This window comes from Sinocyclocheilus grahami, unplaced genomic scaffold, assembly GCF_001515645.1.
Source record: "Sinocyclocheilus grahami isolate Dianchi unplaced genomic scaffold, SAMN03320097.WGS_v1.1 scaffold305.1, whole genome shotgun sequence".
Classification (NCBI taxonomy): Eukaryota; Metazoa; Chordata; class Actinopteri; order Cypriniformes; family Cyprinidae; genus Sinocyclocheilus; species Sinocyclocheilus grahami.
In genome coordinates this window covers 97,294-123,057 of record NW_015505484.1, presented here as the reverse complement: position 1 = coordinate 123,057, position 25,764 = coordinate 97,294, and the positions used below count along the sequence as shown (strand labels likewise).

Sequence of the window (25,764 nt, the reverse complement as noted above, 5' to 3'; positions counted from 1 at the left end):
TTAGTGGAAAAACGAAATCAGGTCTGAAGGTTTGTTAATACAGATATATGACATTAACAACTATTTGAAAGTAATTTAAGCAGAACCTTTCCAAAATGGCCTTAGGTGTGCCATTCAACATTCACAAATCATTAAAATACCCTGACGGTTCACAAGCCACAGTTAGCAGTGATAAATTCCATTAAGGAACAGAAAAATTGCTGTAATTACATATAATTATCAACTACTCTGTCTCAAATACCATATAATAAAAGCCTTTGTGCCTCTGAATTCAGCTTTATTCTGAGTTTTTTGTCTTCAGAATTCCTGCTATTCTTTTTCTGTCATATGTGGAATGAGAAGAATGCTAATCATGTGAACGGGTTTCAGTATGTGGAAATGTTCCAGTAACTTTTACTCTGCTTACAAACTCAGTCTGAGTATTGTCTGAAAATTAAACCATAAACCAAAGTCCATCTCTTTTATGGAACTGCATCGAATTTCTCTTTAGACGTAGAATTAAGAAAAGAAAATAACAAATCTCTCAAAATGAACTAAGACAATTAAAAAAGGTAACCTAAAACACAAAAAGAACCAGCTTCACATCGCATCAGACAAAGTAACTGTCCCCAAATGTAACATTCGAAGTCTTCCAACTCACAGCAGCCCTTTAATCCAAGGAGAACTGGCAGAATATGTAAACAGACACAGAAAAGAACTGCAAAACATGTCAAAAGAGTCTCATACCTGAAGGGAAAGTACTGTCAAGCGAAGAGGGGTGAAGTCGAGCAGCAGTGTGCCTGGTTTCATAACATAACTCTCAGTCACACTCGCACACACTGGGCTCGAGAGGCGGCCCTATTGTGAAAAGAGTAACAGCTGCTAGCAATTGGTCAACTCCCCTTCCCCCTCCCCCAAAGGAAGACATAAAATACGAGAAGAACAGACTCACGACTCAGAGCTGGGTGATAACAACAGTGATGAACAAAACAAACCGTGGCAAGTCAGCTGACGTTTGAAGACAGACCCTGGAATGAGCAAACTTGGGCATCAAAACGACAGACGTAAGGATGCACACGTACACAGAATACCCAAAATGACATGCAGAGACATGCTGAAGACACCCTGGGTTCAAAGAGCCAGATAGTCTGCATTATCACAGCTGCCATATTTACATACTAGGCAGTTATCTTCACACTTTTCCACACAGTGGCCACTCCTCTTTCTGGCCATGGTCAGGGGTGCAAAATGGTCACATGGGGACCTAGACTTGTTGAGAAATAAATAGGCTGCATGTAACTTGTGGTTAGCCCCAAAAAAGCTGCACAAAACAAATGCAGTGCAATTTATTAATAATAGGCAAACTAGAGGTCAGAAATGTGGGCCAGAAGGGAGGACTTTCCTACAGACGGATGTGACTCACAGATTGGCATTTACATTATTTATTTAGCAGATGCTTGTATGCAAAGTAGCTTACAAATGAGAAAACAGAAGCAATTCGAACTGGGGACCAAAAAAGTTTGTTTAGTGAGGAAGTGGTTAGTTGAGATGACATGCCTGAAAAGTCTTTTTGACAGTTTTTTGAAAACAATTTGGATTTAGTACGATTTAAGTAAAAAAATAAAATAAAAAATACTTGAATTCAGACCGATGCTTTAAATTGATCAAAAGTGACAGAAAATACTTGTATAAGGTTATAAAATGATTTTGATTTCAAATAAATGCGGTTCTTTTTACTGAAGAACCATTTCCACAAAATATTAAGTAGTACATCTATTTATCACATTGATTATAATGAGAAATCTGAGCAAATCAGCATATTAGAATGATTTCTGAAGGATCATGTGACAGTAATGACGCTGAAAATTCAGCTTTGCATCATAGGAATAAGTTGCATTTTAAAATATATTAAAATAAAAATAAAGTTCATTTAATTTGTAAAAAAAATATTTCATAATATGAATATTTTAGTCAAATAAACACAGCTTTGATGAGCATAAAAGACTATCAAAGACTTTCCAAACTTATATATATATATATATATATATATATATATATTTATTTATTACAATTGAATTACCATTTCCTTCATATTGTATTTCATGGTGTAACAAATTCATTTTTTCTAAATATAAATATTCCTGATTCTGGTGAGAATCATGAAACTGCATGCACATTATAGACAGGAAAAATATGGCAATGACTAATCTTCAGTCAACCATCCAAGTGAAAAATAATAGAAAAAATAATTTTTTAAGAGAAATTAAATTTGGTTATCTAGTTAGATAAGTGCTCCAAAACAAGATTGCAATGGATTGCAGTTCAGATGAAACTTGGAAGTTCATTCCATCAGTGATTGTGGAACAACTTGAATAGAATAGATGGACAAAATGCAGAGAATAATAAAGGCATAGAAAATGCACCGGATCTGAATGTTGTCTTGGAAGTTGGATCTCTCAGGAAGGGGACTTTGGAGAACGGGAGTGATTATAATTGTTGGGTATTGCAAGAGGGGGGGAGAAGAAAAAAATAAAAATAAAAGAAGTCAACAAACTCATTTTCAAGATTTATTTTCGTACTGCGGAGATTCTTTTCTTCATTTTTCGAAAACACAGCTATTAAACTCAGACCAAACTACAGGATGTGGGTAAAAGAATCAAATTAAGAGCTACACGTTAAAGGGCACATTTAAATTACTTAAACACTTAGACATGCAAAAAAAAAAAACCTTATTAAAACCATGAATAGGAAAAGGGGAAATTATCTCAGACATTAATTAAGATAATAAAAGTAGTGTTTTTTTCAGACCACAGTTACAAAAGGCCAGTAAAATGGCGACCGGCGCTTGGCTATTAAACACTACACTCACAAAAGAATGGTTCATTGGCACGAGTGGGACTGAGAAACTCTGGCCATGCCAACCACGCCACCATCCGAAGGTGAAAGACAGCCAAAGACCTGCATCTGCTGCCAAAATGGACTTCTAACCTTCATGAAATGCATCTGAAGCATTCTCAGAATGTTCCAACATTTTGAACCTCACACTGGGGTTCTGATCGAATGCATCCAACTGACCTTGGATACACACGCACACATTAAAATGTGATGTCAACAGGTGACTCATGAAATTATGCCTCAGGGTAATCTCAGTATTTACGCTTGAGACACACTGCAGAGTCTGCTGTGTTCTGCTAGTGAGGACAGTTTGAGCTCACTCTGGCGTTACCTCTCTGTCCTGAAATGAGACACCTGATCCTCTCATTAGAGAACGGGAATGAGGCACTTTTCATTCTGACCTTTTCGATGTGGCTGCGTTCACTAAACAGCTCACACATCAGGAAGAATCTGATATACAAAATCCATCAAAAAATGGTACAAGAAAGCAGTTTCACATGGGAAGTAGTTGGTCATGCCTCACTCACGTTGTTCAACTTTTGTTGAGCAATTTAGTTTGGCAAGTAAATCAACAGAAGTTTTTATAAAGAAGTTATCTTTGGTTACAAATCCTAGTTGCCCAATCAGATTAAACATCTGGGTCAAACTTTCCCAAGATCTAACATTCACTGCTTTTCTGGCCTGTGCCATTATTGTTCATTTGAAAGGTTTTATAAAAATCTCCTCATAAAACCAAAAGTTTTGCAAAAAATGAAAGGGAGAAAAATGTAGGGACTTCGTAACAAGAAACAATGGAGACTTGTGAGAGTTTTGAAGCACCTCCCCCACCCTGCCACCCCAACTCCTGCTGAACTGCATTTGTTCTTCTCGTGGGCAGACCGCTTGGTATAAAATGTGGAGCGAGAACGAGAGAGAGATTGGAGGGCTTTTAGCTGTGCTTTAAACCACAGAACCAATACCAGTCATGCTACATCTCCCCTAGCTCACAGTCAATTTACCAAGAAGGAGGTTCCTGGATCAACATCTTGGTGTTAATGCTAGAACAACATTCACGTAAAGTAAAAATTACTTCCAAACGATGGACTACACCTAAATTCAATGGGCAAAGATAAGTTTGATAAAGGTGGTTTTTAATGTTAATGTTATTAATAATGCTATTAAACCCTAAAATCCAATTGGCTGGCGCTGTTCCAAGATGTTCTGGGTTTTCACCTTTCAATGAATTCCCATGACTTTTCAATGATCTTTCCAGTTGTTTGAGATTCTTGGATTGGGATTTTGTTTTATCATTTTGATTCAGACTAAAAAGCCATTAATGAATCATTCAGACCAATGTGTGAATTGGAGCGATTCATTAAAAATGCCTTAAAATAAAAATAAAAACTTTTTACACTATTATAATATTTATTCATATTTTAACTGAATCTTTGATTATTTTTATATATTTTATGTTTATGTATTTATAGTTTTAGTATTGTTGTCATTGTTTAGCTTTTATTTTTGCTTTCAGTTTAGTTTTAGTAACTGTAGTGCTTCAAAGACAACTTATTTTACTTCAATTCTACTTCAATGACTGAAAATAATTTTAGTTAACACTGCTTGCAAGCCACTTTTACTCGAAAATATTTTGTTCTTGTGTAGAGAAAGTATATATTAACTATGTTTTCCATTACTTTTTAGATTGTATTCAATTCTATGACTACGAAAACACAATTTTAAAATCCCCTGACACTTCCATGACTGTGGGAACAGTGCATGTTGATTCAGGAACATCCTACTTGGTGAATCACTGTGTACCACATCCTGTTGAACCCAGCTCTGCTTTTCCTAATCATAAACACTGTCGTTCTCTTAATTTTCTACTCAACTCAACCAGGTCTCTCACCTCGGTTTGTGCAAATCAACGGCACATCGTACCCCTGTGAGAGCTGCTCAATCTACTGTCAGTCTCTATCAATCTAAGGAGACACTCTATACTTATCTTCACCATCTACTGCTTTGCTGTCAACAAACCTTCTAAAATCTCTATCGTCTAGCTGTGCTGCCATCATTTCTCTGAGGTCTAGACTAGAACTGGGCCTCACTGTGGGCTCTGTGAAAGCATGTTTGGGTGTCCTGGGGGCTTCTGGGATATCTCCTGTAATGTAGAGATAGCCCAGAGGGGTATCCGGACAAAAGAGATCTGTATGCAACACACAAAAGGCAGGGGGAGTTGGGATGTTTGTGTTGGTGGGGGGTTAAGCCTCTCCTCTTTAATGTAAAGGGTTAACTTCTCTGCTCGATTTTATAGCCTTTGCCTCTCCCACGTCTCCCGTCTACTGTAACCTCCACCCATTTCCCTTATTCCAGTGCTGGAGAGAGACGGGAAGAGGGTATGCAGTTACAGAAACATCTGGAGCAGTTTACTGTGAATGCCTTTGTGCCCAGCAAAAGGGGCTTTCCACTTCTTGGGTGAATTTCACAAAAGCATGCAGATTTTACCCCCAAATCAAAATATGAAATGTAAAAAATGCTATTTTGCATAAAGAAATTGAAGCTTATTTTAGGACTAATTTCCATGAAAATGTATCACATTTTGCACATAATGCAAACTGTCATTATTGTTTGACATTTGAGGGTTTTGCAATTCCCATTAATCTCAGTTGTGATCAGATTTCCATTTTTATTAAAAATGACTATAATACAAGCATAAATTAAAAGTTAAAAACATGTTGTATAAATACAAGTTAAATAATATATATTTTTTGCAATGTAGAAACGGTTTATTTTTGCTTAATGAACTTAATTTTTAAAGACATTTCTTACTTATATATTTCGATTCTGGGGTGAAATATGCACAAGTTTATGGGTCGAGGGTTTTATAAGATTCAACAACATACTAGGTCTAAACTCTAGTGAGGAAATCGTGTTTTTTTTTTTTTTCTCTCTTTTTTTCTTTTTCTTTCTATGCTTAAATTCATTTGGCTGTGTGAAACCGGTGGCTGAAAGGAGTCTGTAATTTGGTCATATCCGTGAAAGAGAGACCCACAAAAGCCTCTCCAAGATTAAATTCTTCTCTCATTTCTTGCCTTGTTCCCATGGGAATGCCAAAGGCCGCCTTTCTGGATGAGAAGTCTGGTGGAACCAAAACGTCCATCCAGAATCCATGAGTTCATCCAAACAACCAAAAGAAATAAAACAGAAACCTGACAACAACAAAAAAAAAACACAAAGTGAAAGTTTCTTTGTGCAGGAGGACGGTATGACAGAAGGGAAGGGGCTGTGGGGGATTTCAATGCCCTAACTTGTCAATCATTTCCCTAACAGCTGTTTTCTCTGCTGTTCCAACAAAGACTCGAGATGATCTGCTCTCTTCACTGCAGTCTGAAAGACAGAGGAAAAATAAGTTAGTTGTAAATCAAAACGTATGCGATGCTTTACTGCAACAAGCAAATACACGGAATCAGGTTTGTTGCAGCTTACCTCATGCTGCTTGCGCAGGTTATTAACGGTCTCTTCCTTCTTCAAAATAGCCGACTTCACTCTACAAAAGAAAGAGACCAGGAACTCACATCAAGCATATAGTAAACACCTCATCTGCAGTTTTAATCCAAAGCTAATTATTGGTTCTAAACAAGGAACTAAGAGGAAAATACTCTTCAATCCTGACCTTTGATGCACCTCTGCAAGCTCTTCTTCTTTCTCTCTTGTCACTCGCTCCACCTCTAAACGGAGTCGTGCCTTGGCCTCCGAGACCTCCATCTTCATTCTCCTGTTCTCTTCCTCCGTCTCTACAAGCCGTTCTGCAAACTCTTGTCTGATCACTTCTGCTAGACTGCGGCGCTCATCTGATAACTTGTCACGGGCCTGTGAGCCATTCCATAAAAAGAGACAGAGACAAAGCATGAGAATGGAAGTTGATTGAAAACCCCCGGAAAACAAAATGATTCTTTGGAGCATAAATCTCATGAAGCAATTTTAGCATTGCATCACTTGCTCACCAGTGGATCCTCTGGAATGGAATGGTTGCCATCAAAATAAGAATCCAAACATCACAATAATCCACATGACTCCAGTCCATCAATTAATGTCATGTTAAGAGAAAAGCTGTGTGTTTGTAAGAAAAAAAATCCATCGAGGCACTTAACTCTCACTTCGGGCCAAAATAAAAAATTATAATCCATAATTCCGCTTCATCCAAGTGAAAAAGTGTTCTCTCCTGTTGTCCATTAAAATCCACATATGTTTAGAACCGCGTTTGCTCATAAATGCTGCTTGATCGATGCATATTTCTCTCCTGATTCGAACTAGATTACTTTTTCACTGGAGGAAGCGTGCGTTATTATCGATTATGGAATCACATTATAGCTGGAAGCAACGGTTGGAAGTTAAAAACATCTTAATAATGAATTTGATTATTACAAACACACAGCTTTTCACTTTATAAATTAATTGAAACATTGGCATTAACTTGTGATGTTGTTATCAGCTGTTTGAACTCCTATTCTGACGGCACCCATTGACTGCAGAGGATCCACTGGTAAGCAATTCATGCTATGCTAGATTTCTCCAAATCTACTCAGATGAAGAAACAAACTACTCTACATCTTGGATGACCCAAGGGTGAGTAAATTTTAAGCGAATTTGAATTTTTTGGTGAACTATTTTTTTTAAATAGGCTTCATTGATTTATAAAATTCTTATAATTTTAGGACGAAATATAAATATGATATTCACACCTGTAGCTAAGTGAGTAAGTTATCTAACCACAGTCAGTAATCCATTTTCAGTCATTCAGTCAACGTTAAACAGAAAGGGTCAAAATTAATTCAGTTTATCACACTTCCAGAGAAACAAGCAGTATAGCTTTTATCCTGTCAATTCTAATCACTTCTTTACTTACTGAACTACAAGTGAATATTTTTTATCAACTCAAAGTAACGGTTTGTTACAGCTTGTGAGACTTAAATCAATCTAATTATTTATACAGCACAGTTCTAATTACTGACTGTTATTGATTAGTATATAGTTAGGACCGATTATCAATAATAAAATCATTAGGGAGCCAGAATTGTTACTTTAAAAATGATTCCTTAGGCTCTTTCTACAATCCTTGGTAGAGAGGGGAATCATGTCGATTTATAAGTAACCTATATGCGTTAATGAGTGTGGACAAACAAAGCAGCGACGGTTACCTGGGTGAGGTCGCTTTTCTCCTGCTCTCGTTGTCGTAAAAGCGACTGCAGCCGGAGGAGCTCTGCCTCCATCTCACTGTGTTTCTCTCTCATCTCCTGTTGTTTCTGCAATGCTGCCCGCTCCGAACGCTCCAGATCTCGGAGCTCGGCCTCGTATTTCTCCCTCAAACGCTTTATCCTGCACACACATACATAACATACAAATTTACATTCGGTTCGAAAAAAACCACAGTCCTTCCGCCATATGTTAAATGGATGGGCTTATATGTAAATGGCAGTACATCCGGAGTGCAAATCGTCTAGAAAGAGCTCAAAAATGTGGCCCACAAGTATTAGTTTTATTCAAAACTTATAAAACTCAAAACTGAAAGTATACAGATAGCAAACAGGATGCAAAATTGACATTTGAATGAAATGTAAGGAAAATCAAAGCTGAACACCAGTCTTCAGTGTCACATGATCCTTCAGAAATCATTCAACTATGTTGAAGGTGTAAATTACAATAAATAATTTTCACAGAATACAGTATATTTTTAATTATAATTTAACTCATGATGGTCTACAAGCAAACTGGTCAGAAGGGAAATGAGTAGCACATACTGCGTCTTACAATCTGTGCTAATTCAACACATGGACATTTACTTCTACTGAAGTGCATGTGAGAAGAACTGTAACATCCTGTGCCACCAGAGACATTTAAGGACACACAACCAGGAAAGTGAAACACACCGGTTGTCAGACGCTCTCTCACACTCCTCTCTTGCTCCTCTAGTCTCCTCCTCTAGTCTCTGAATGGCCAGCTCGATCTCTTTGTCTCTCCCTCGACGCACTTCCTCTTTAAGCTCCCTTTCTCTGCTCAGCAGCCATGCTTCCTGTGAGAGGAAACACAGTGTTCTGAGATCACCACAGGGACTTTTTATCCTTACATACACATGCAGTTGTAAAGCTTCTGTGACTTTGTTAATTAATACAGAGATATTTGACAAGATTTGATAAACACACTAAACCCGAGAAATTACACCAAGCAAGTTACTCAGTTACCACCTTTAACTCCTGCTGACATAACATGGAAAGATGGATTATAATAGAGTAAAAATAGAAGTAAAATAGAGTAAAAAAAATACAATAAAAACTGTAATATTGTGAAATATTATTACAATTTAAAATAGCTGTTTTTGATGCTCAAGAAACATTTCTTATTATTATCAATGTTGAAAAGAGTTGAGAAGCCTAATATTTTTGTGGCAACAGTGATCCTTTTATTTATTTATTTGATGGATATAAAATTCAAAAGAACAGTATTTATTTGAAACTGAAATATTTTGTAACATAATAAATGCCTTTATTGTCCCATTTGATACATTTCTTGCATCCTCTCTGAATAAAAGTATTAATTTGTTAAAAATAAAAAAATCTTACAAGCTTTTGAAAAGGAGTGACCTTTAACTCCTGCTGACATAACATGGAAAGATGGATTATAATAGAGTAAAAATAGAAGTAAAATAGAGTAAAAAAAATACAATAAAAACTGTAATATTGTGAAATATTATTACAATTTAAAATAGCTGTTTTTGATGCTCAAGAAACATTTCTTATTATTATCAATGTTGAAAAGAGTTGAGAAGCCTAATATTTTTGTGGCAACAGTGATCCTTTTATTTATTTATTTGATGGATATAAAATTCAAAAGAACAGTATTTATTTGAAACTGAAATATTTTGTAACATAATAAATGCCTTTATTGTCACATTTGATACATTTCTTGCATCCTCTCTGAATAAAAGTATTAATTTGTTAAAAATAAAAAAATCTTACAAGCTTTTGAAAAGGAGTGAAAAAATATGCATAGAACAAGATAAAATGTATAAACTCATCATTTCTGCTTGATAGACTTGTGAAGACAAACACGCACCTCTTTTTTCATATAATTTTCTTCCCATGTCTGTTTCTCAATCTCAAGTCTTTCCTTCAGGGCCTTTATTTCAACCTAATGTGAAAAACAGCCAAGAACACAATTAAAAAGAACCAAAAGAACGAGACACTATTCTATATCACCACAAAAAAAGGTGCTTTCATGTGACCTCTGCAAACATTGCACCATCAAACACATTTACACATCTCTAAACAGACACGTACAGTCATTTGAATTCTGTGCCTGAAAGCCTCAGGCAAAAAAAATCTATATCACCACAAAAAAAGGTGCTTTCATGTGACCTCTGCAAACATTGCACCATCAAACACATTTACACATCTCTAAACAGACACGTACAGTAATTTGAGTTCTGTGCAAAAAAATAAATAAATAAAATGACTGGGTTTAGATGATGCATGGAAGGAAGAAAAGATGAGTGCTGATTAGCATGAGAGTTATTCAGAAGACATTTCCTGACACCTTTAAAACCGGATGGTATCAGTGATACTGAAAGTTGCAACACATTTACTTCTGGCTTCCTGTTTCTTGTTGATAGTTTGTTTATTAAGACTGACTGCGTCACATTTTAATGCGTCTATGCCGTTTAATTGGTTACCAGTGCTTTGTATGACTCTTTACAGTGCATATTTTGGGCATTGCTCAAACAAAAAGCATGTTATCTGCCGTGGTACAATTTCTGAAAGTCATGCACACAGCCTGAAAGACATAGTTCACCACAAAATGAAAGATATGTCATCAATTACTTGACCTCATGTCCTGCCAAACATGTATGACTTCCAAAAAAAAAAAAAAATGAAAAAAAAAAAAAAAATCCAAGCTACTTTTTTCCATACAATAAAAGTGATCACACACGCCCACTTTCAAAGAAAGAGGGTAAGTAAAATGATGAGAGTATGCTTTAATACATATTTGTATGTACCAATATGACTAGATTTTGTTGATGTTTTACCTGGTGTCGTCTCTCCTGCTCTTCTCTGCTCTTCTCCAGCTCTTCTCTCAGTGCTCTTGCTGCCAAAGAGTTGTTCCCTTCCAACTGCTTCCTTAAGTCCTCCAGCTCAGCATGCTGCCTATATAACACACAAACACAATTCCATTTAGTTATAAGTAATACTAAAAAAAAAAAAAAAAAAAAAAAAAAAAAAAAATCCAAGCTACTTTTTTCCATACAATAAAAGTGATCACACACGCCCACTTTCAAAGAAAGAGGGTAAGTAAAATGATGAGAGTATGCTTTAATACATATTTGTATGTACCAATATGACTAGATTTTGTTGATGTTTTACCTGGTGTCGTCTCTCCTGCTCTTCTCTGCTCTTCTCCAGCTCTTCTCTCAGTGCTCTTGCTGCCAAAGAGTTGTTCCCTTCCAACTGCTTCCTTAAGTCCTCCAGCTCAGCATGCTGCCTATATAACACACAAACACAATTCCATTTAGTTATAACTTAACTTTCATCAAGTCCCTCTTTTGGACACTCAAAATAAAAAAAAATAAAAAAAACATACATTTTTAAAACAAGATAAAGTCACTTAAGAAATCAATTTGACTCGTTTTATCTAATATTCTTACATTTCTTACTCAATTGTCAAATCAATTTTTTCATGTTTTAAGCATAAATCTGAATAACTTTAGTCATGTTTGCTAAGAAAGAAAAGTTAAATCTTTCATCTTTTTTGATATTTTTACATTTTAACATTGAATAAAAAAAATCTATCAATTATAATAACAACATGAAAACACATGGACGTTTCTTTAATTATTTTAGAAGTTATCTGCTAAGACTATTCCTGACTAGAAACACTGTTCAGTAATTTGACCTTAAATAACCTTTGAACCTGACCTGGCTGCCAGCTGTGTGATTCGCTCTTTCTCCTCTGACACTTCTTTATACAGACGTCTCCTCTGCTGCTGCAGCGAGTTCTCCTCTTCCTGCAGCTGTTTCTCAAACCTGAGACACAAACACACAATTATTTTCTCAGTTGTGCATAGACTTTCACTGAATGCGTGTTCTTAATTTCAATGTATGGGAAATCAAGACTTCATTCTTGTTTTATACACAAGGATTTTGTGCCACTTACATAAAACCCAAAATCCTTGCAAAACCCTTATCCACATAATACCCACTTAAACACTGAGCAAGAGGTGTGTTTGCGTACATTTTGCTACTGATCTAGGCAACAGTAATTAAAGACAGGCAAAGATTTTGGGGATTTTTTTACCTTATGATCTTTCAGCCATTATCTTGACTAGCTTTATTTTTGTGAATAGGACACAACTGTTACATGAAAACATGTAATCAGCACTCTTTTTTAATTTTGGGAATGTGTTTGTCCCAAGCATCTTATTTGCATAAAGTGAAACAGGGAAAAAAACAATGCAGAAAGTGCAAATTACATTGTTTATACTATATATTATTTCCCGCACATATGGTCACACTTTCCCATCTGCTTCTCTTTCTGTCCTACACACATAACCAAATAAACACACATACTCATGTTGATTTCATTATCCCCTATGAATAATTCACAATTCTGCCAGAAATCAGTTATAGAGAGCGAGTTCACTTTTCAGGACTGAATGGAGAAATTAATAGAATGTGGGAGGAAAAATATGCCTCCTCAATAAAGCCAAACACATTTAGGCTTACTTGCTTACATTGACTTTTATTCACGATCCACACAAAAATTGATGGAATAGTTCACCAAAAAATTAAAAGGCCATTATTTACTCCTTCTCATGTTGTTTTAAATACTTTATGCTGTTATTTTTTGATGGAAAATAGTCAAAGCTAGTGTGTGATGCGTGTTCGCATCCAGATGATGCCAATTTTGAAATCTGGACATAAACTCTTTGAACACAAAGTATGGAGGGGAAATTACTACTTAACCTACTGTTCAAAGGTTTGAAGTCAAAATTTGTATTTATTTTTTGAAAGAAAATCACTTTTATTCAGGAAGGATGCAATAAAGTGATCAAAAGTGACAGACTAGACATTTATGTTACGAAACATTGCCATTTCAAATAAATGCCATTCTTTCGAAACTTCTTAGATTAGAATGATTTCTGAACGATCATGTGACACTATAGACTGGAGTAATGGCTCCTGAAAATCCAGTTGTCATCACAGAAATAAATTGCATTTCAAATTAAAATAGAAAACATTATTTAAATTGTAATAATATTTCACAATATTACTGTTTTACTGTATTCTTTATCAAATAAATGCAGCCTTGGTAAGCATAAGAAAGCTCTTTACAAAAAAAATTGTGCTGAAGACAAACCTTTGAAGAACGGTAGTATAAATTTCATTCTGGTCTTGAAATCGATCATATGGCTTCAGAGTCTTAAGGGTGCTTTAAAATTAAAATTATTACAATGTTGCTTTTTATTCTTGGTGTGGTTCGCTTTCACACGGCATGGTTTCTAAATGGACCAAATTTGTTAATACAAGTCACGCGCGAGTAATCTGTTCTCTCATTGGTCAAAATTCCACGGTTTATTTTCTGGGATTCCAGCTGTCATCCGTCAGGATGGAACAACAACAGCTTCGCGGGCTTATTGTTGTTGTTTTTTTTGTAGCTGTCGTTATATTAGTTTATCATTTTGAGCAGGAGTCCAGGATTAATCGGGAAAACATTTTTAAAATGCACCTACTAGGAAGAAAAGCAATAAGACAGCATTATAAAATGAAAAAGTGAGCTTTGATTTTGAATGGCGAAGACGTGCTTACCCACAGACATTCACAGGTTCATTTTGAAGTATTAACAAAACAACAAAGCTAATGCTTTTCACGAAACTTATGTAATTACCCATTATACATCTAGTCATTTTATAATGCCGCCTTATTGCTCTTCTTCCTAGTAGGTGCATTTTAAAAATGTTTTCCCAATGAATCCTGGACTCCTGCTCAAAATTATAAATTAATATAAGGACAGCTACAAAAAAAAAAAAAAAGCTGTTGTCGTTCTATCCTGACGGATGACAGCCGTGAGAGCTAAGTGGAATCCCGGAAAATAAACCGTGGAACTTTGACCAATGAGAGAACAGTTTACTTTTGCGTGACTTGTTTTAAAAAATTTGGTCTGTGCCGTGTGAAAGCGAACCGCACCAAGAATAAAAAAAAGCAACATTGTAATCATTTTAATCCCTGTTTCGGAACAAAGCAATCGATCTACAGGTGTGAAAGCACCCTTATAGAGCACGTTTATAGTGCTTTTATTGTGCATTCTGCTTTTTTTATATTGTGTTTTATTCTGTTTTTGTCAGGAAATAGCTGCATGAAGAGTGTCTGACAGAAGTTTGTGTGTGAAATAAAACAGTCTTTGTGGCAAATCGTGGTTCACAGTTATAAACCGGGTTTAAAAAAAAAAAGTCCTACTTCATCTTTCAACAGGAAATACACCAACAGAAAGTTCGTTGTACTGCAGGGTTAGTCTTCAATAAAAAAAGATTCTTATAAACAGCAGACTCTTTAGTCCTCATTGTGATAACTAAGTAAATATTTAGCTTTAAGATCATGTCTAGTCAGTTTCCTCGGTCGCTTTTTTCCATTCTCTCCCAGTTTTAATGTGTGTGTGTTTTCTAACATCTGTGAACACATCGTCTTGGCTGTCCGTCTCTGTAACTGGTTTGATCTCTGATGAACAGATGTGTATTCTGTGAGCAGATGATTCTGTGCACTGGACACATGCGAGTATGTAAGGGTGTGCGTACCTCTGCTTGGCCAGTTCTCTCTCTCTCTGGCACTGTTCATCTCTTTCTCTCTCCAACTGCTGTCGTAATTCCTCGGTCTGTCTGACGTAACGTTGGGCGGCCCTCTCGTCTGCCTGAAGCAGCTCTGCCTCATGAAGAACTCTGAGTTTCTTTAGCTCCTGCTTGTGTTTGGAGATGAGTTTCTGAATCTCTGGCTCCAGCCCTGAGAGCATACAGCAGGAGACAGTTATGCAAACATTATTCAAATCTAACATAAATGTTTGCAATAGCATTGAAATAATCAGGGAAATTCCAATGGAATTCAAAGGAGGAAAATAATAAAACTACTATTGACACTATTTGCTGGCGTAATGTTTGAATTATAAGGGGATCCAAAAAGTTAACAAGGAAAATCTAGGATTTCTGGTGTCTGGATTTCAGTTTCAAATCAAAACAAAAAAAAAAGAAAGAAAATCGAATTGCTCTAATTTTAATTAAAAATGGTATCAATTGTCAAATCAATTTTTTCATGTTTTAAGCATAAATCTGAATAACTTTAGTCATGTTTGCTAAGAAAGAAAAGTTAAATCTTTCATCTTTTTTGATATTTTTACATTTTAACATTGAATAAAAAAAATCTATCAATTATAATAACAACATGAAAACACATGGACGTTTCTTTAATTATTTTAGAAGTTATCTGCTAAGACTATTCCTGACTAGAAACACTGTTCAGTAATTTGACCTTAAATAACCTTTGAACCTGACCTGGCTGCCAGCTGTGTGATTCGCTCTTTCTCCTCTGACACTTCTTTATACAGACGTCTCCTCTGCTGCTGCAGCGAGTTCTCCTCTTCCTGCAGCTGTTTCTCAAACCTGAGACACAAACACACAATTATTTTCTCAGTTGTGCATAGACTTTCACTGAATGCGTGTTCTTAATTTCAATGTATGGGAAATTAAGACTTCATTCTTGTTTTATACACAAGGATTTTGTGCCACTTACATAAAACCCAAAATCCTTGCAAAACCCTTATCCACATAATACCCACTTAAACACTGAGCAAGAGGTGTGTTTGCGTACATTTTGCTACTGATCTTGGCAACAGTAATTAAAGACAGGCAAAGATTTTGGGGATTTTTTTACCTTATGATCTTTCAGCCATTATCTTGACTAGCTTTATTTTTGTGAATAGGACACAACTGTTACATGAAAACATGTAATCAGCACTCTTTTTTAATTTTGGGAATGTGTTTGTCCCAAGCATCTTATTTGCATAAAGTGAAACAGGGAAAAAAACAATGCAGAAAGTGCAAATTACATTGTTTATACTATATATTATTTCCCGCACATATGGTCACACTTTCCCATCTGCTTCTCTTTCTGTCCTACACACATAACCAAATAAACACACATACTCATGTTGATTTCATTATCCCCTATGAATAATTCACAATTCTGCCAGAAATCAGTTATAGAGAGCGAGTTCACTTTTCAGGACTGAATGGAGAAATTAATAGAATGTGGGAGGAAAAATATGCCTCCTCAATAAAGCCAAACACATTTAGGCTTACTTGCTTACATTGACTTTTATTCACGATCCACACAAAAATTGATGGAATAGTTCACCAAAAAATTAAAAGGCCATTATTTACTCCTTCTCATGTTGTTTTAAATACTTTATGCTGTTATTTTTTGATGGAAAATAGTCAAAGCTAGTGTGTGATGCGTGTTCGCATCCAGATGATGCCAATTTTGAAATCTGGACATAAACTCTTTGAACACAAAGTATGGAGGGGAAATTACTACTTAACCTACTGTTCAAAGGTTTGAAGTCAAAATTTGTATTTATTTTTTGAAAGAAAATCACTTTTATTCAGGAAGGATGCAATAAAGTGATCAAAAGTGACAGACTAGACATTTATGTTACGAAACATTGCCATTTCAAATAAATGCCATTCTTTCGAAACTTCTTAGATTAGAATGATTTCTGAACGATCATGTGACACTATAGACTGGAGTAATGGCTCCTGAAAATCCAGTTGTCATCACAGAAATAAATTGCATTTCAAATTAAAATAGAAAACATTATTTAAATTGTAATAATATTTCACAATATTACTGTTTTACTGTATTCTTTATCAAATAAATGCAGCCTTGGTAAGCATAAGAAAGCTCTTTACAAAAAAAATTGTGCTGAAGACAAACCTTTGAAGAACGGTAGTATAAATTTCATTCTGGTCTTGAAATCGATCATATGGCTTCAGAGTCTTAAGGGTGCTTTAAAATTAAAATTATTACAATGTTGCTTTTTATTCTTGGTGTGGTTCGCTTTCACACGGCATGGTTTCTAAATGGACCAAATTTGTTAATACAAGTCACGCGCGAGTAATCTGTTCTCTCATTGGTCAAAATTCCACGGTTTATTTTCTGGGATTCCAGCTGTCATCCGTCAGGATGGAACAACAACAGCTTCGCGGGCTTATTGTTGTTGTTTTTTTTGTAGCTGTCGTTATATTAGTTTATCATTTTGAGCAGGAGTCCAGGATTAATCGGGAAAACATTTTTAAAATGCACCTACTAGGAAGAAAAGCAATAAGACAGCATTATAAAATGAAAAAGTGAGCTTTGATTTTGAATGGCGAAGACGTGCTTACCCACAGACATTCACAGGTTCATTTTGAAGTATTAACAAAACAACAAAGCTAATGCTTTTCACGAAACTTATGTAATTACCCATTATACATCTAGTCATTTTATAATGCCGCCTTATTGCTCTTCTTCCTAGTAGGTGCATTTTAAAAATGTTTTCCCAATGAATCCTGGACTCCTGCTCAAAATTATAAATTAATATAAGGACAGCTACAAAAAAAAAAAAAAAGCTGTTGTCGTTCTATCCTGACGGATGACAGCCGTGAGAGCTAAGTGGAATCCCGGAAAATAAACCGTGGAACTTTGACCAATGAGAGAACAGTTTACTTTTGCGTGACTTGTTTTAAAAAATTTGGTCTGTGCCGTGTGAAAGCGAACCGCACCAAGAATAAAAAAAAGCAACATTGTAATCATTTTAATCCCTGTTTCGGAACAAAGCAATCGATCTACAGGTGTGAAAGCACCCTTATAGAGCACGTTTATAGTGCTTTTATTGTGCATTCTGCTTTTTTTATATTGTGTTTTATTCTGTTTTTGTCAGGAAATAGCTGCATGAAGAGTGTCTGACAGAAGTTTGTGTGTGAAATAAAACAGTCTTTGTGGCAAATCGTGGTTCACAGTTATAAACCGGGTTTAAAAAAAAAAAGTCCTACTTCATCTTTCAACAGGAAATACACCAACAGAAAGTTCGTTGTACTGCAGGGTTAGTCTTCAATAAAAAAAGATTCTTATAAACAGCAGACTCTTTAGTCCTCATTGTGATAACTAAGTAAATATTTAGCTTTAAGATCATGTCTAGTCAGTTTCCTCGGTCGCTTTTTTCCATTCTCTCCCAGTTTTAATGTGTGTGTGTTTTCTAACATCTGTGAACACATCGTCTTGGCTGTCCGTCTCTGTAACTGGTTTGATCTCTGATGAACAGATGTGTATTCTGTGAGCAGATGATTCTGTGCACTGGACACATGCGAGTATGTAAGGGTGTGCGTACCTCTGCTTGGCCAGTTCTCTCTCTCTCTGGCACTGTTCATCTCTTTCTCTCTCCAACTGCTGTCGTAATTCCTCGGTCTGTCTGACGTAACGTTGGGCGGCCCTCTCGTCTGCCTGAAGCAGCTCTGCCTCATGAAGAACTCTGAGTTTCTTTAGCTCCTGCTTGTGTTTGGAGATGAGTTTCTGAATCTCTGGCTCCAGCCCTGAGAGCATACAGCAGGAGACAGTTATGCAAACATTATTCAAATCTAACATAAATGTTTGCAATAGCATTGAAATAATCAGGGAAATTCCAATGGAATTCAAAGGAGGAAAATAATAAAACTACTATTGACACTATTTGCTGGCGTAATGTTTGAATTATAAGGGGATCCAAAAAGTTAACAAGGAAAATCTAGGATTTCTGGTGTCTGGATTTCAGTTTCAAATCAAAACTCAAAAAAAAAAAGAAAGAAAATCGAATTGCTCTAATTTTAATTAAAAATGGTATTAACTTGGCAAAATATTCGAAACAGAAGTTGCATATATATATATATATATATATATATATATACACTACAAGCCAGTTATGCAATTTAACAAACGATCTTGGAGAATGTTATGACATTATAAGCCATTTCATCCTTTTCTTAATGCCACAGATATAAATCATAAATGTGTGACACATTTTGGCAGCTGGGTTTAGAGAAACAGGCAGGCTGGGCTGTAATGAATATTGTTGAAGGGTGCGGTGATCCGATTCCAGAGAGATGTGGCACTGGTGTGAACAGATGCTTGTTGTTGGACTCTGCTGACCTTTTACAGTGATCTCCTTGATCTTTTTGGTCTTCTCATCAATCCATTTCTCCCGGCGGATCTTTTCCGTGGCACTCATTAACTCTTTCAGCTTCTTAATCTCCTATGAGGAGAAAGAGAGAGATGGAAGGAGGGTTAAACAAAGACAAAACCTCAGTCATGGCAGGATACAATGTCTAATGGGTTACTGTAAAGAAATATGTTACATAAAAGTGTAAAATCTGTTGTCATTTACTCAAAACAATTTAACTCCAAACTTTTAATGTGTTTTAATGGAACACAGAAGAAGAAAATGTGCAGAATGCACTGGTCACGGTCATTGTCTAATTACAGTGAATGGGGTCTGATGTCTTCTAGAGTTAAAAAGATGCAAAAACACCATAAATGTATCATAAATCTAAGTCATAGGATAGCTTTGACTGAAAAACTCAAACATTTGAACCTTAATGATAAAAGCAACGATGTCTGATTTGTCAGTGAATCGTTCAAACGGGCTTTGTTCAATTCAATTCAATTCAAGTTTATTCGTATAGCGGATCAATTTGTGAGCTGGATCGATCATTTAAGAATAATTCACTCATGAATCACACGTCAGTACTTCTCTAATGCACGTGCCAAGGTGACCACAGCTAGTATGTCAACATTTTTACTGTATTACAAAGTTTAATTTCCAAAGTTCCAAAGCTATCTACTTCAGAAGACCTGAGCATGGTCATATGGACCACTTTTAAGATGCTTTTTTCTTTTTAAAATCCCCAGTCACCATTCATTGTAATTTCACTGAATCAAGTGACCAACACCACAGGAAACGATACAAAATAAATAAATAAATAATGAGGGTTTTAATTCTGTGACAAAAATATTGGTATAATTTGAATCTTATAAGTAAGACTGATTAACACTTGGTTAACTGCTAGTTAGTCAAACTACTTGTTAACACAGTCTTAACTTGGTAACTAAGTTTATGCAACTGGCCTCTGGTTATAGCTACAAAAAAATAATTTATGTCACAATTTCACAATTTCCTAAATGCATCTACTTTCGGAAGGCCAAATAAAGTGCTTTTGCTTTCGCCTAGAAACACACAGCGTCTCCCTGACATGCTGCTTCAACACTAACTGCGGTTACTGAAACCACGCCTTCTTTCTTTGCGTGAACATTTGGGCGGCATTATACTAATATTGCCACATAGTGAGGTAGATATGTGGGGGCGTGTTAGAACGAGCCGTTTTAGGGGGGCGTGGCAGAGTCTTAACTTTGATAAAGAATATCTCTTTGGTTTTGAGACTTTAGTCTTTGCAACTTCAGGGATCTTATCTATGCACAATCAGCTTGTAACACTCCAAAGAGAAAGGAAAACTTGAAATCGCATCACATGACCCCTTTAACATATTGGCCCTGTTTATGTAGTTGGCCTCTTACAGTTGTTACAATGTTATGATTTGATCTGTGCATTTTGCCACGGTGTTGAGGATACACTAGAGCAGAGGTCCCTAAACCAAGGGCCCATGGGCTAAATTTGGCCTGTGACGTCTTTAATTTGGCCCACCTTTTTCATATCACAAAAGAGGGAAAAAACAGGGACAAAAACATGCAGTTGGAGCACATCTTTATTTCTAACTTGACGTAGTGTTTTAACACTTTTTGTTTTATTTTTGCATTAAAATGTATAGAATTTAAGTCGATGACGTCTTTAATTTGGCCCACCTTTTTCATATCACAAAAGAGGGAAAAAACAGGGACAAAAACATGCAGTTGGAGCACATCTTTATTTCTAACTTGACGTAGTGTTTTAACACTTGTTTTATTTTTGCATTAAAATGTATAGAATTTAAGTCAATTTGATAAAAAAAATTTTTTTAAATTGTAATACAGTATAGTTGAATATAATACAACAATTAATATCGACCCATGGCCCTCTATCAAGTTTTTGGTCACACTTTATTTTAAGGTCCAGTTCTCGCTATTAACAAACCATTAGCTATGACTTTGGCCTCAGTAAACTCTTAATTTGCTGCTTATTAACAATTAGTAAGATAGTTGTTAAGTTTAGGTATTGGGTAGGATTATGGATGTAGAACATGGTCATGCAGATTGTGCTTTATAAGTACTAATAAACATCCAATATGCATGCTAATAAGCAACTAGTTAATAGTGAGAATTGGTCCTTATGCTGAAGTGTTACCAGTTTTTTGGCTCTTCATAGAAAAGAGTTTGTGCATTTCTGCACTAGACTAGAGCAATCATTTCATTTGAACAGCATGATGAATCAATAATGAATGTATGAAATATATAAAAGTATTACACTTCAGTAATTAATGCAGAGCTGTTTTAAGCTTTAGGCAGCACAAAGTTATTTATTTTTCCTATTTCTGTATTTTGTTTCCATCTTAATCATATGACAAATGTAACATGCACTTAACTCCTTCCCATGTAAGATGGGAACACCAAGATACACTGATGGAATGTTCAGCACTTAAAATGTAACTAACAATGATGGTATCACACATCATTTGCACAAACATGGGCTGTGGAATGCAGAAAAAAGCAAGGTCTCGAAACCAGAAGTTTGACTTGGAAATAATCCTGTTATTACAATAAATCATCAAAAGCCAGCAGGCTACTTCCTTGAGGTTAAAAAAAAGCATGCAAGGTCAATGGCTCCAAGCAAAATGGAAAGTCTGCAAGTCTGTGTTAGATAAGAGGAATAAAAGAAAGGAAATGACAGAACATGGGAGTGATGAGGGGTTAGATAGAAAAAGAGTTACCTCACACATGGGACCCAGAATTTGCCACACCTACAGGCAGACAGAAGGAAAGATAACGACAGAAACACAACAAATGCAGAAAGATAGAAACAGTTAGCAGTGGCAAAGCAACACGGCACGTGAACATGCACTTGATGTTAATATGCACATACTCAAGCTTATGTGCGGAGATACAGTTAATGACAGCAGCAGAGAAAACCACAAACCAGTGGAAACAATAGCTGTAGAATCCAACACACACTATGGCTACATAGGCTATAATACACTTAAGCAGACATTTAAAGCTTGATGGCCCCCTTGTGGCCAAATGTTGCTCAGACACACCTCCTCAATCACATCACTACACCAACATCTCAAAACATGAATAAACTGAACTCACCAGCTCATGTTGCTCCTGCATCTGAGCGATCTTCTTTGTGTATTTCTGATCCACCTGCTTGAGTTCTCCCACTACTTCCTCACAACGTTCGCTCAGGGCCTTTTTATCATCAATCAGCTGAGAGAGCAAGAGAGTTAATACATGTACAAACTCATCTACTAGTTAGACATACACTGCCATTCAAACGTTTGGGATCAGTAGGATTTTTTATGTTTTTAAAAAAGGTTTCTTATGCTTATCAAAGCTGCATTTATTTGATCAAAAATATAGAAAAACAGTAATATAATGTGAAATATTATTGCAATTTAAAATAATGGTTTTCTATTTTAATATACTTAAAAAAAAATTTATTTCTGTGATGCAAAGCTGAATTTTCATCAGCCATCACTCCAGCCATTTCTCGAGTCTTCAGTGTCACATGATCCTTCAGAAAATCATTCTAATATGCTGATTTACAGCTCAAGAAACATTTCTGATTATTATCAATATAGGAAACAGTTGTGCTGCTTGATATTTTTGTGGAGACAAAGTGTAATACAGTTCATAAGTTTGAGTAAAGGAAGAAGAAGAAATTAATTTTTTAATTCAGCAAGGACACAAATAATCTAAAGTGCCATTTAATACATTTAAAATGTTAAAGATTTATATTTCAGAAAAAAATGCTGTTCATTTAACTTTCTATTATAATCCTGAAACAAGTATCACTATTTCCACAAAAAAATATTATGCAGCAAAAACAGTTTTCAGCATTTATAATTTTAAGAGCCATTATTAATAACCGAGCACCAAATCCACATAGAATGATTTCTGAAGGATCATGTGACAGGGTGTGAGATGTTATTTAAAATGCGAAATATTATTACAATATAAAATTACTTTATGTGGATTATAAATTACATTTTAAAATGTTTTAAAATAAAAAAAAATCTAGGAAAGCTTTTAAAGACTAAAAATTATAAACAACACTCTATATAGGTTGTTGTCTGCTGATGTCTGGTGTCTCTATGCAGTTGAAGTGTGTTGAGATCAATACCTGGTCTATAAACGTCAAGTGTCTCTGTATTGTAGCTTCATACTGCTGCTTCTGTAACTGGAAGGTATGATTGAGCTCTTTCTCAGTCTCCTTTACATGCCGGATCGTCAGCTCCCTCTGCTGAGTCTACAGACACACATTCACATTTATATCAGTCTCAGACAGCACTATTCATGTAGCATCTGTTGCATATTGCACATAAACATATGTAATATCATTGGATCATTGGAGGTTGAATGTGACGAGAGTATTGAACCATATTGATGATATACAAATGTGTGTGTGTTTGTTTTACCAGTGCTGTCTGTAGCATATTGACTGTGCGTTTTTTCTCATCCAGCTCCAGTTTGAGTCTCATCATAGAGCCGGTGACCTCAGCAGCTGTGGCTGAGGCTTGTTCCACAACTGCTAGATCTTCCTCTGACAACACCACCTACACTCACATACACATGAATATAAAATTCAGTGCTGATACAGCATAAAGACATAGCTTCATATGCTCAGTTCAGATGTGCTTACCTCCCTATGTGATCCAGAAGTGACTGAGCGTGGTCTCTCCTGCTCTGACTTCTCCATCTCATCCAGGAAGCTCATAATGGTCTGCAGTTTGGCCTCTGAAAGCAGAGCACCCTCATCTGGTAGAGCTGGAGTCTGACTCAGCTGCCTGTGCCGTTCCACATTATCCGTAGTCAGGGAGTTAGAGTCTCCATCCTGAAAAAAAATGCATGTGATGGTTAGCCAACCATTAAAAAGGTAATTTACACTCAAAAGAAAGGAATATTTTTATTCAGCAAGGACACATGCATTTATCCTAAAAGAATGTATCAGTTTCCACAAAAATATGAAGTAGCACAACTGTTTTCCAATTTGTTTTCAAATAATGAGAACTGTTAGAATGATTTCTGAAAGATCATGTGACACTGAAGACTGGAGAAATGGCTGCTGAAAATTCAGCTTTGCCAGCACAGGAATAGATTACATTTTAAAATATATTCAACTAGAAAACAGTTATTTTAAACTGTAATAGTATTTTATATAATATTACTGTTTTTACTGTATAAATGCAGCCTTGGTATATATGTATATACTAAGATAAGTCAATCACCTCATCAATCCACGAATACTTGTCCTTCCTGTAGCTCTTGGGCTCTGACAGTCTCTCTGGTTCCTCTTCCAAGAGCTTCAGTGTGTCCAGCAAGTCATTAAGAGTGGTTTTTGACTGTGCCCTGCTCGATGACGCCCCCTGCCGCTGATCCTCCATGCTCACAGACCTCTGGAGGATCTCCTGAGGGAATGAAGTGATGTGATGAGCAAAAGTGTTTATTTTTCTTCACGACTGGTGGAATCAGGACCAGTTTGTTGCGAGACGCTACCTGAGAACACTGAGATCCTCTGCATATAGAACCTGCGGGTGACGCAGCCCTTAGATTCGTCACATCATCCAGATCAGGCACCACGTTCACATTAAAATCTGAAGAACAAATGCCAAACCAAGTGACTAATCAAAATGGATTTTTATGACTTAAGGGGTGAAATGTGACTGCAATATGTTTTCGGAGTTTGATCAGAGACCCAGAATAGTGCATACCTGTGTTCATAGCCTTGACGTCAGTGGGAGAAGTGGGTGAACTCTTGGTGAGCTTTTTACGCCCCACTTTCCCAGCATGTCTTAGTGCCTCTACCTCCTCCTCTGCAATCTGCTGTACCTCTGCAGCACGTTGGGCTCTTTTCTGCTGAAGCTCCTGTTTTGGATGCACAATGATGCACCAGTAAGTGAGAAAACAATGTGTTAGCCGACACAAACTACAACAGCAGCGCAAACTACACTACCGTTCAAATGTTTAGGGTTAGTAAGAGTTTTTAAAGATCATTTATTTGATCAAAAAAAGTAATATTGTGAAATATTACTACAATTCAAAATAACAGTTTTTCAGATGAATATATTTTAAAATGTAATTTATTCCTGTGAAATCATTCTAATATTTTGATTTGGTGCTCACAACATTATTCAAAATTATTATAAATGTTGAAAACATTTGTGCTGCTTAAAGGGGTCATATAATGCGATTTCAATTTTTCCATTCTCTTTGGAGTGTTACAAGCTCTTGGTGCATAAAGAAGATCTGTAAAGTTGCAAAGACTAAAGTCTCAAATCCAAAGAGATATTCTTTATAAAAGTTAAGAGTTAACCACGCCTACCTAAAACGGCTCGTTCTAACACGCCCCCACATATCTACCTCACTATGTGGGAAGATTTGCATAACGCCGCCCAAACGTTCACGCAAGGAAAGAAGGCGTAACTTTTATTCTCACTGTAGTATTGTTGCTGCCACCATGTCGTGAAGATGCTGTGTGCTTCGTTTTTGAAAGCGAAACTACTTTGTTTGGTCTTTCAAAAGAGGACGATATCCGCTTCGTCATGCCTAGAGCTGATCTGTGCTGGTCGCTGAGGAAATACATCAACTTCACGCTGTGGATCGC

General features: G+C 36.1%; 1 protein-coding gene and 2 long non-coding RNA genes across 4 annotated transcripts in view; 1 reads left to right on the top strand and 2 right to left on the bottom strand.

Moving 5' to 3' along the window:
• The window catches only part of LOC107601419 (uncharacterized), a 5,502-nt gene extending 4,381 nt beyond the window's left edge, over positions 1–1,121 (bottom strand). Inside the window, exon 1 of the long non-coding RNA XR_001610931.1 lies at positions 727–1,121. This is a non-coding gene — a long non-coding RNA (uncharacterized lncRNA). The remainder of the gene's footprint in view (positions 1–726) is intronic.
• Positions 1,122–4,372: 3,251 nt separating this feature from the next.
• Positions 4,373–5,865, top strand: LOC107601420 (uncharacterized). The gene is made up of 2 exons (XR_001610932.1): positions 4,373–4,767; positions 4,803–5,865. It is a non-coding gene; the product is annotated as an uncharacterized lncRNA (long non-coding RNA).
• The window catches only part of cep131 (centrosomal protein 131), a 30,389-nt gene continuing 10,440 nt past the window's right edge, over positions 5,816–25,764 (bottom strand). The window contains exons 10-27 of one of the 2 annotated variants that reach the window (XM_016293580.1): positions 24,872–25,025; positions 24,657–24,754; positions 24,389–24,568; positions 23,803–23,994; positions 23,579–23,716; positions 23,284–23,409; positions 22,251–22,367; positions 21,872–21,901; positions 19,104–19,206; positions 18,310–18,511; positions 15,437–15,544; positions 11,265–11,382; positions 9,961–10,035; positions 8,778–8,920; positions 8,049–8,226; positions 6,524–6,720; positions 6,337–6,397; positions 5,816–6,237 (exon numbers count right to left, since the gene is read on the bottom strand). In XM_016293580.1, the coding sequence (XP_016149066.1) occupies positions 6,166–6,237; positions 6,337–6,397; positions 6,524–6,720; positions 8,049–8,226; positions 8,778–8,920; positions 9,961–10,035; positions 11,265–11,382; positions 15,437–15,544; positions 18,310–18,511; positions 19,104–19,206; positions 21,872–21,901; positions 22,251–22,367; positions 23,284–23,409; positions 23,579–23,716; positions 23,803–23,994; positions 24,389–24,568; positions 24,657–24,754; positions 24,872–25,025 (2,292 nt within the window). In that variant the 3' untranslated portion in view covers positions 5,816–6,165. The remainder of the gene's footprint in view (positions 6,238–6,336; positions 6,398–6,523; positions 6,721–8,048; positions 8,227–8,777; positions 8,921–9,960; positions 10,036–11,264; positions 11,383–15,436; positions 15,545–18,309; positions 18,512–19,103; positions 19,207–21,871; positions 21,902–22,250; positions 22,368–23,283; positions 23,410–23,578; positions 23,717–23,802; positions 23,995–24,388; positions 24,569–24,656; positions 24,755–24,871; positions 25,026–25,764) is intronic. The other variant, XM_016293581.1, reaches the window with a different exon arrangement.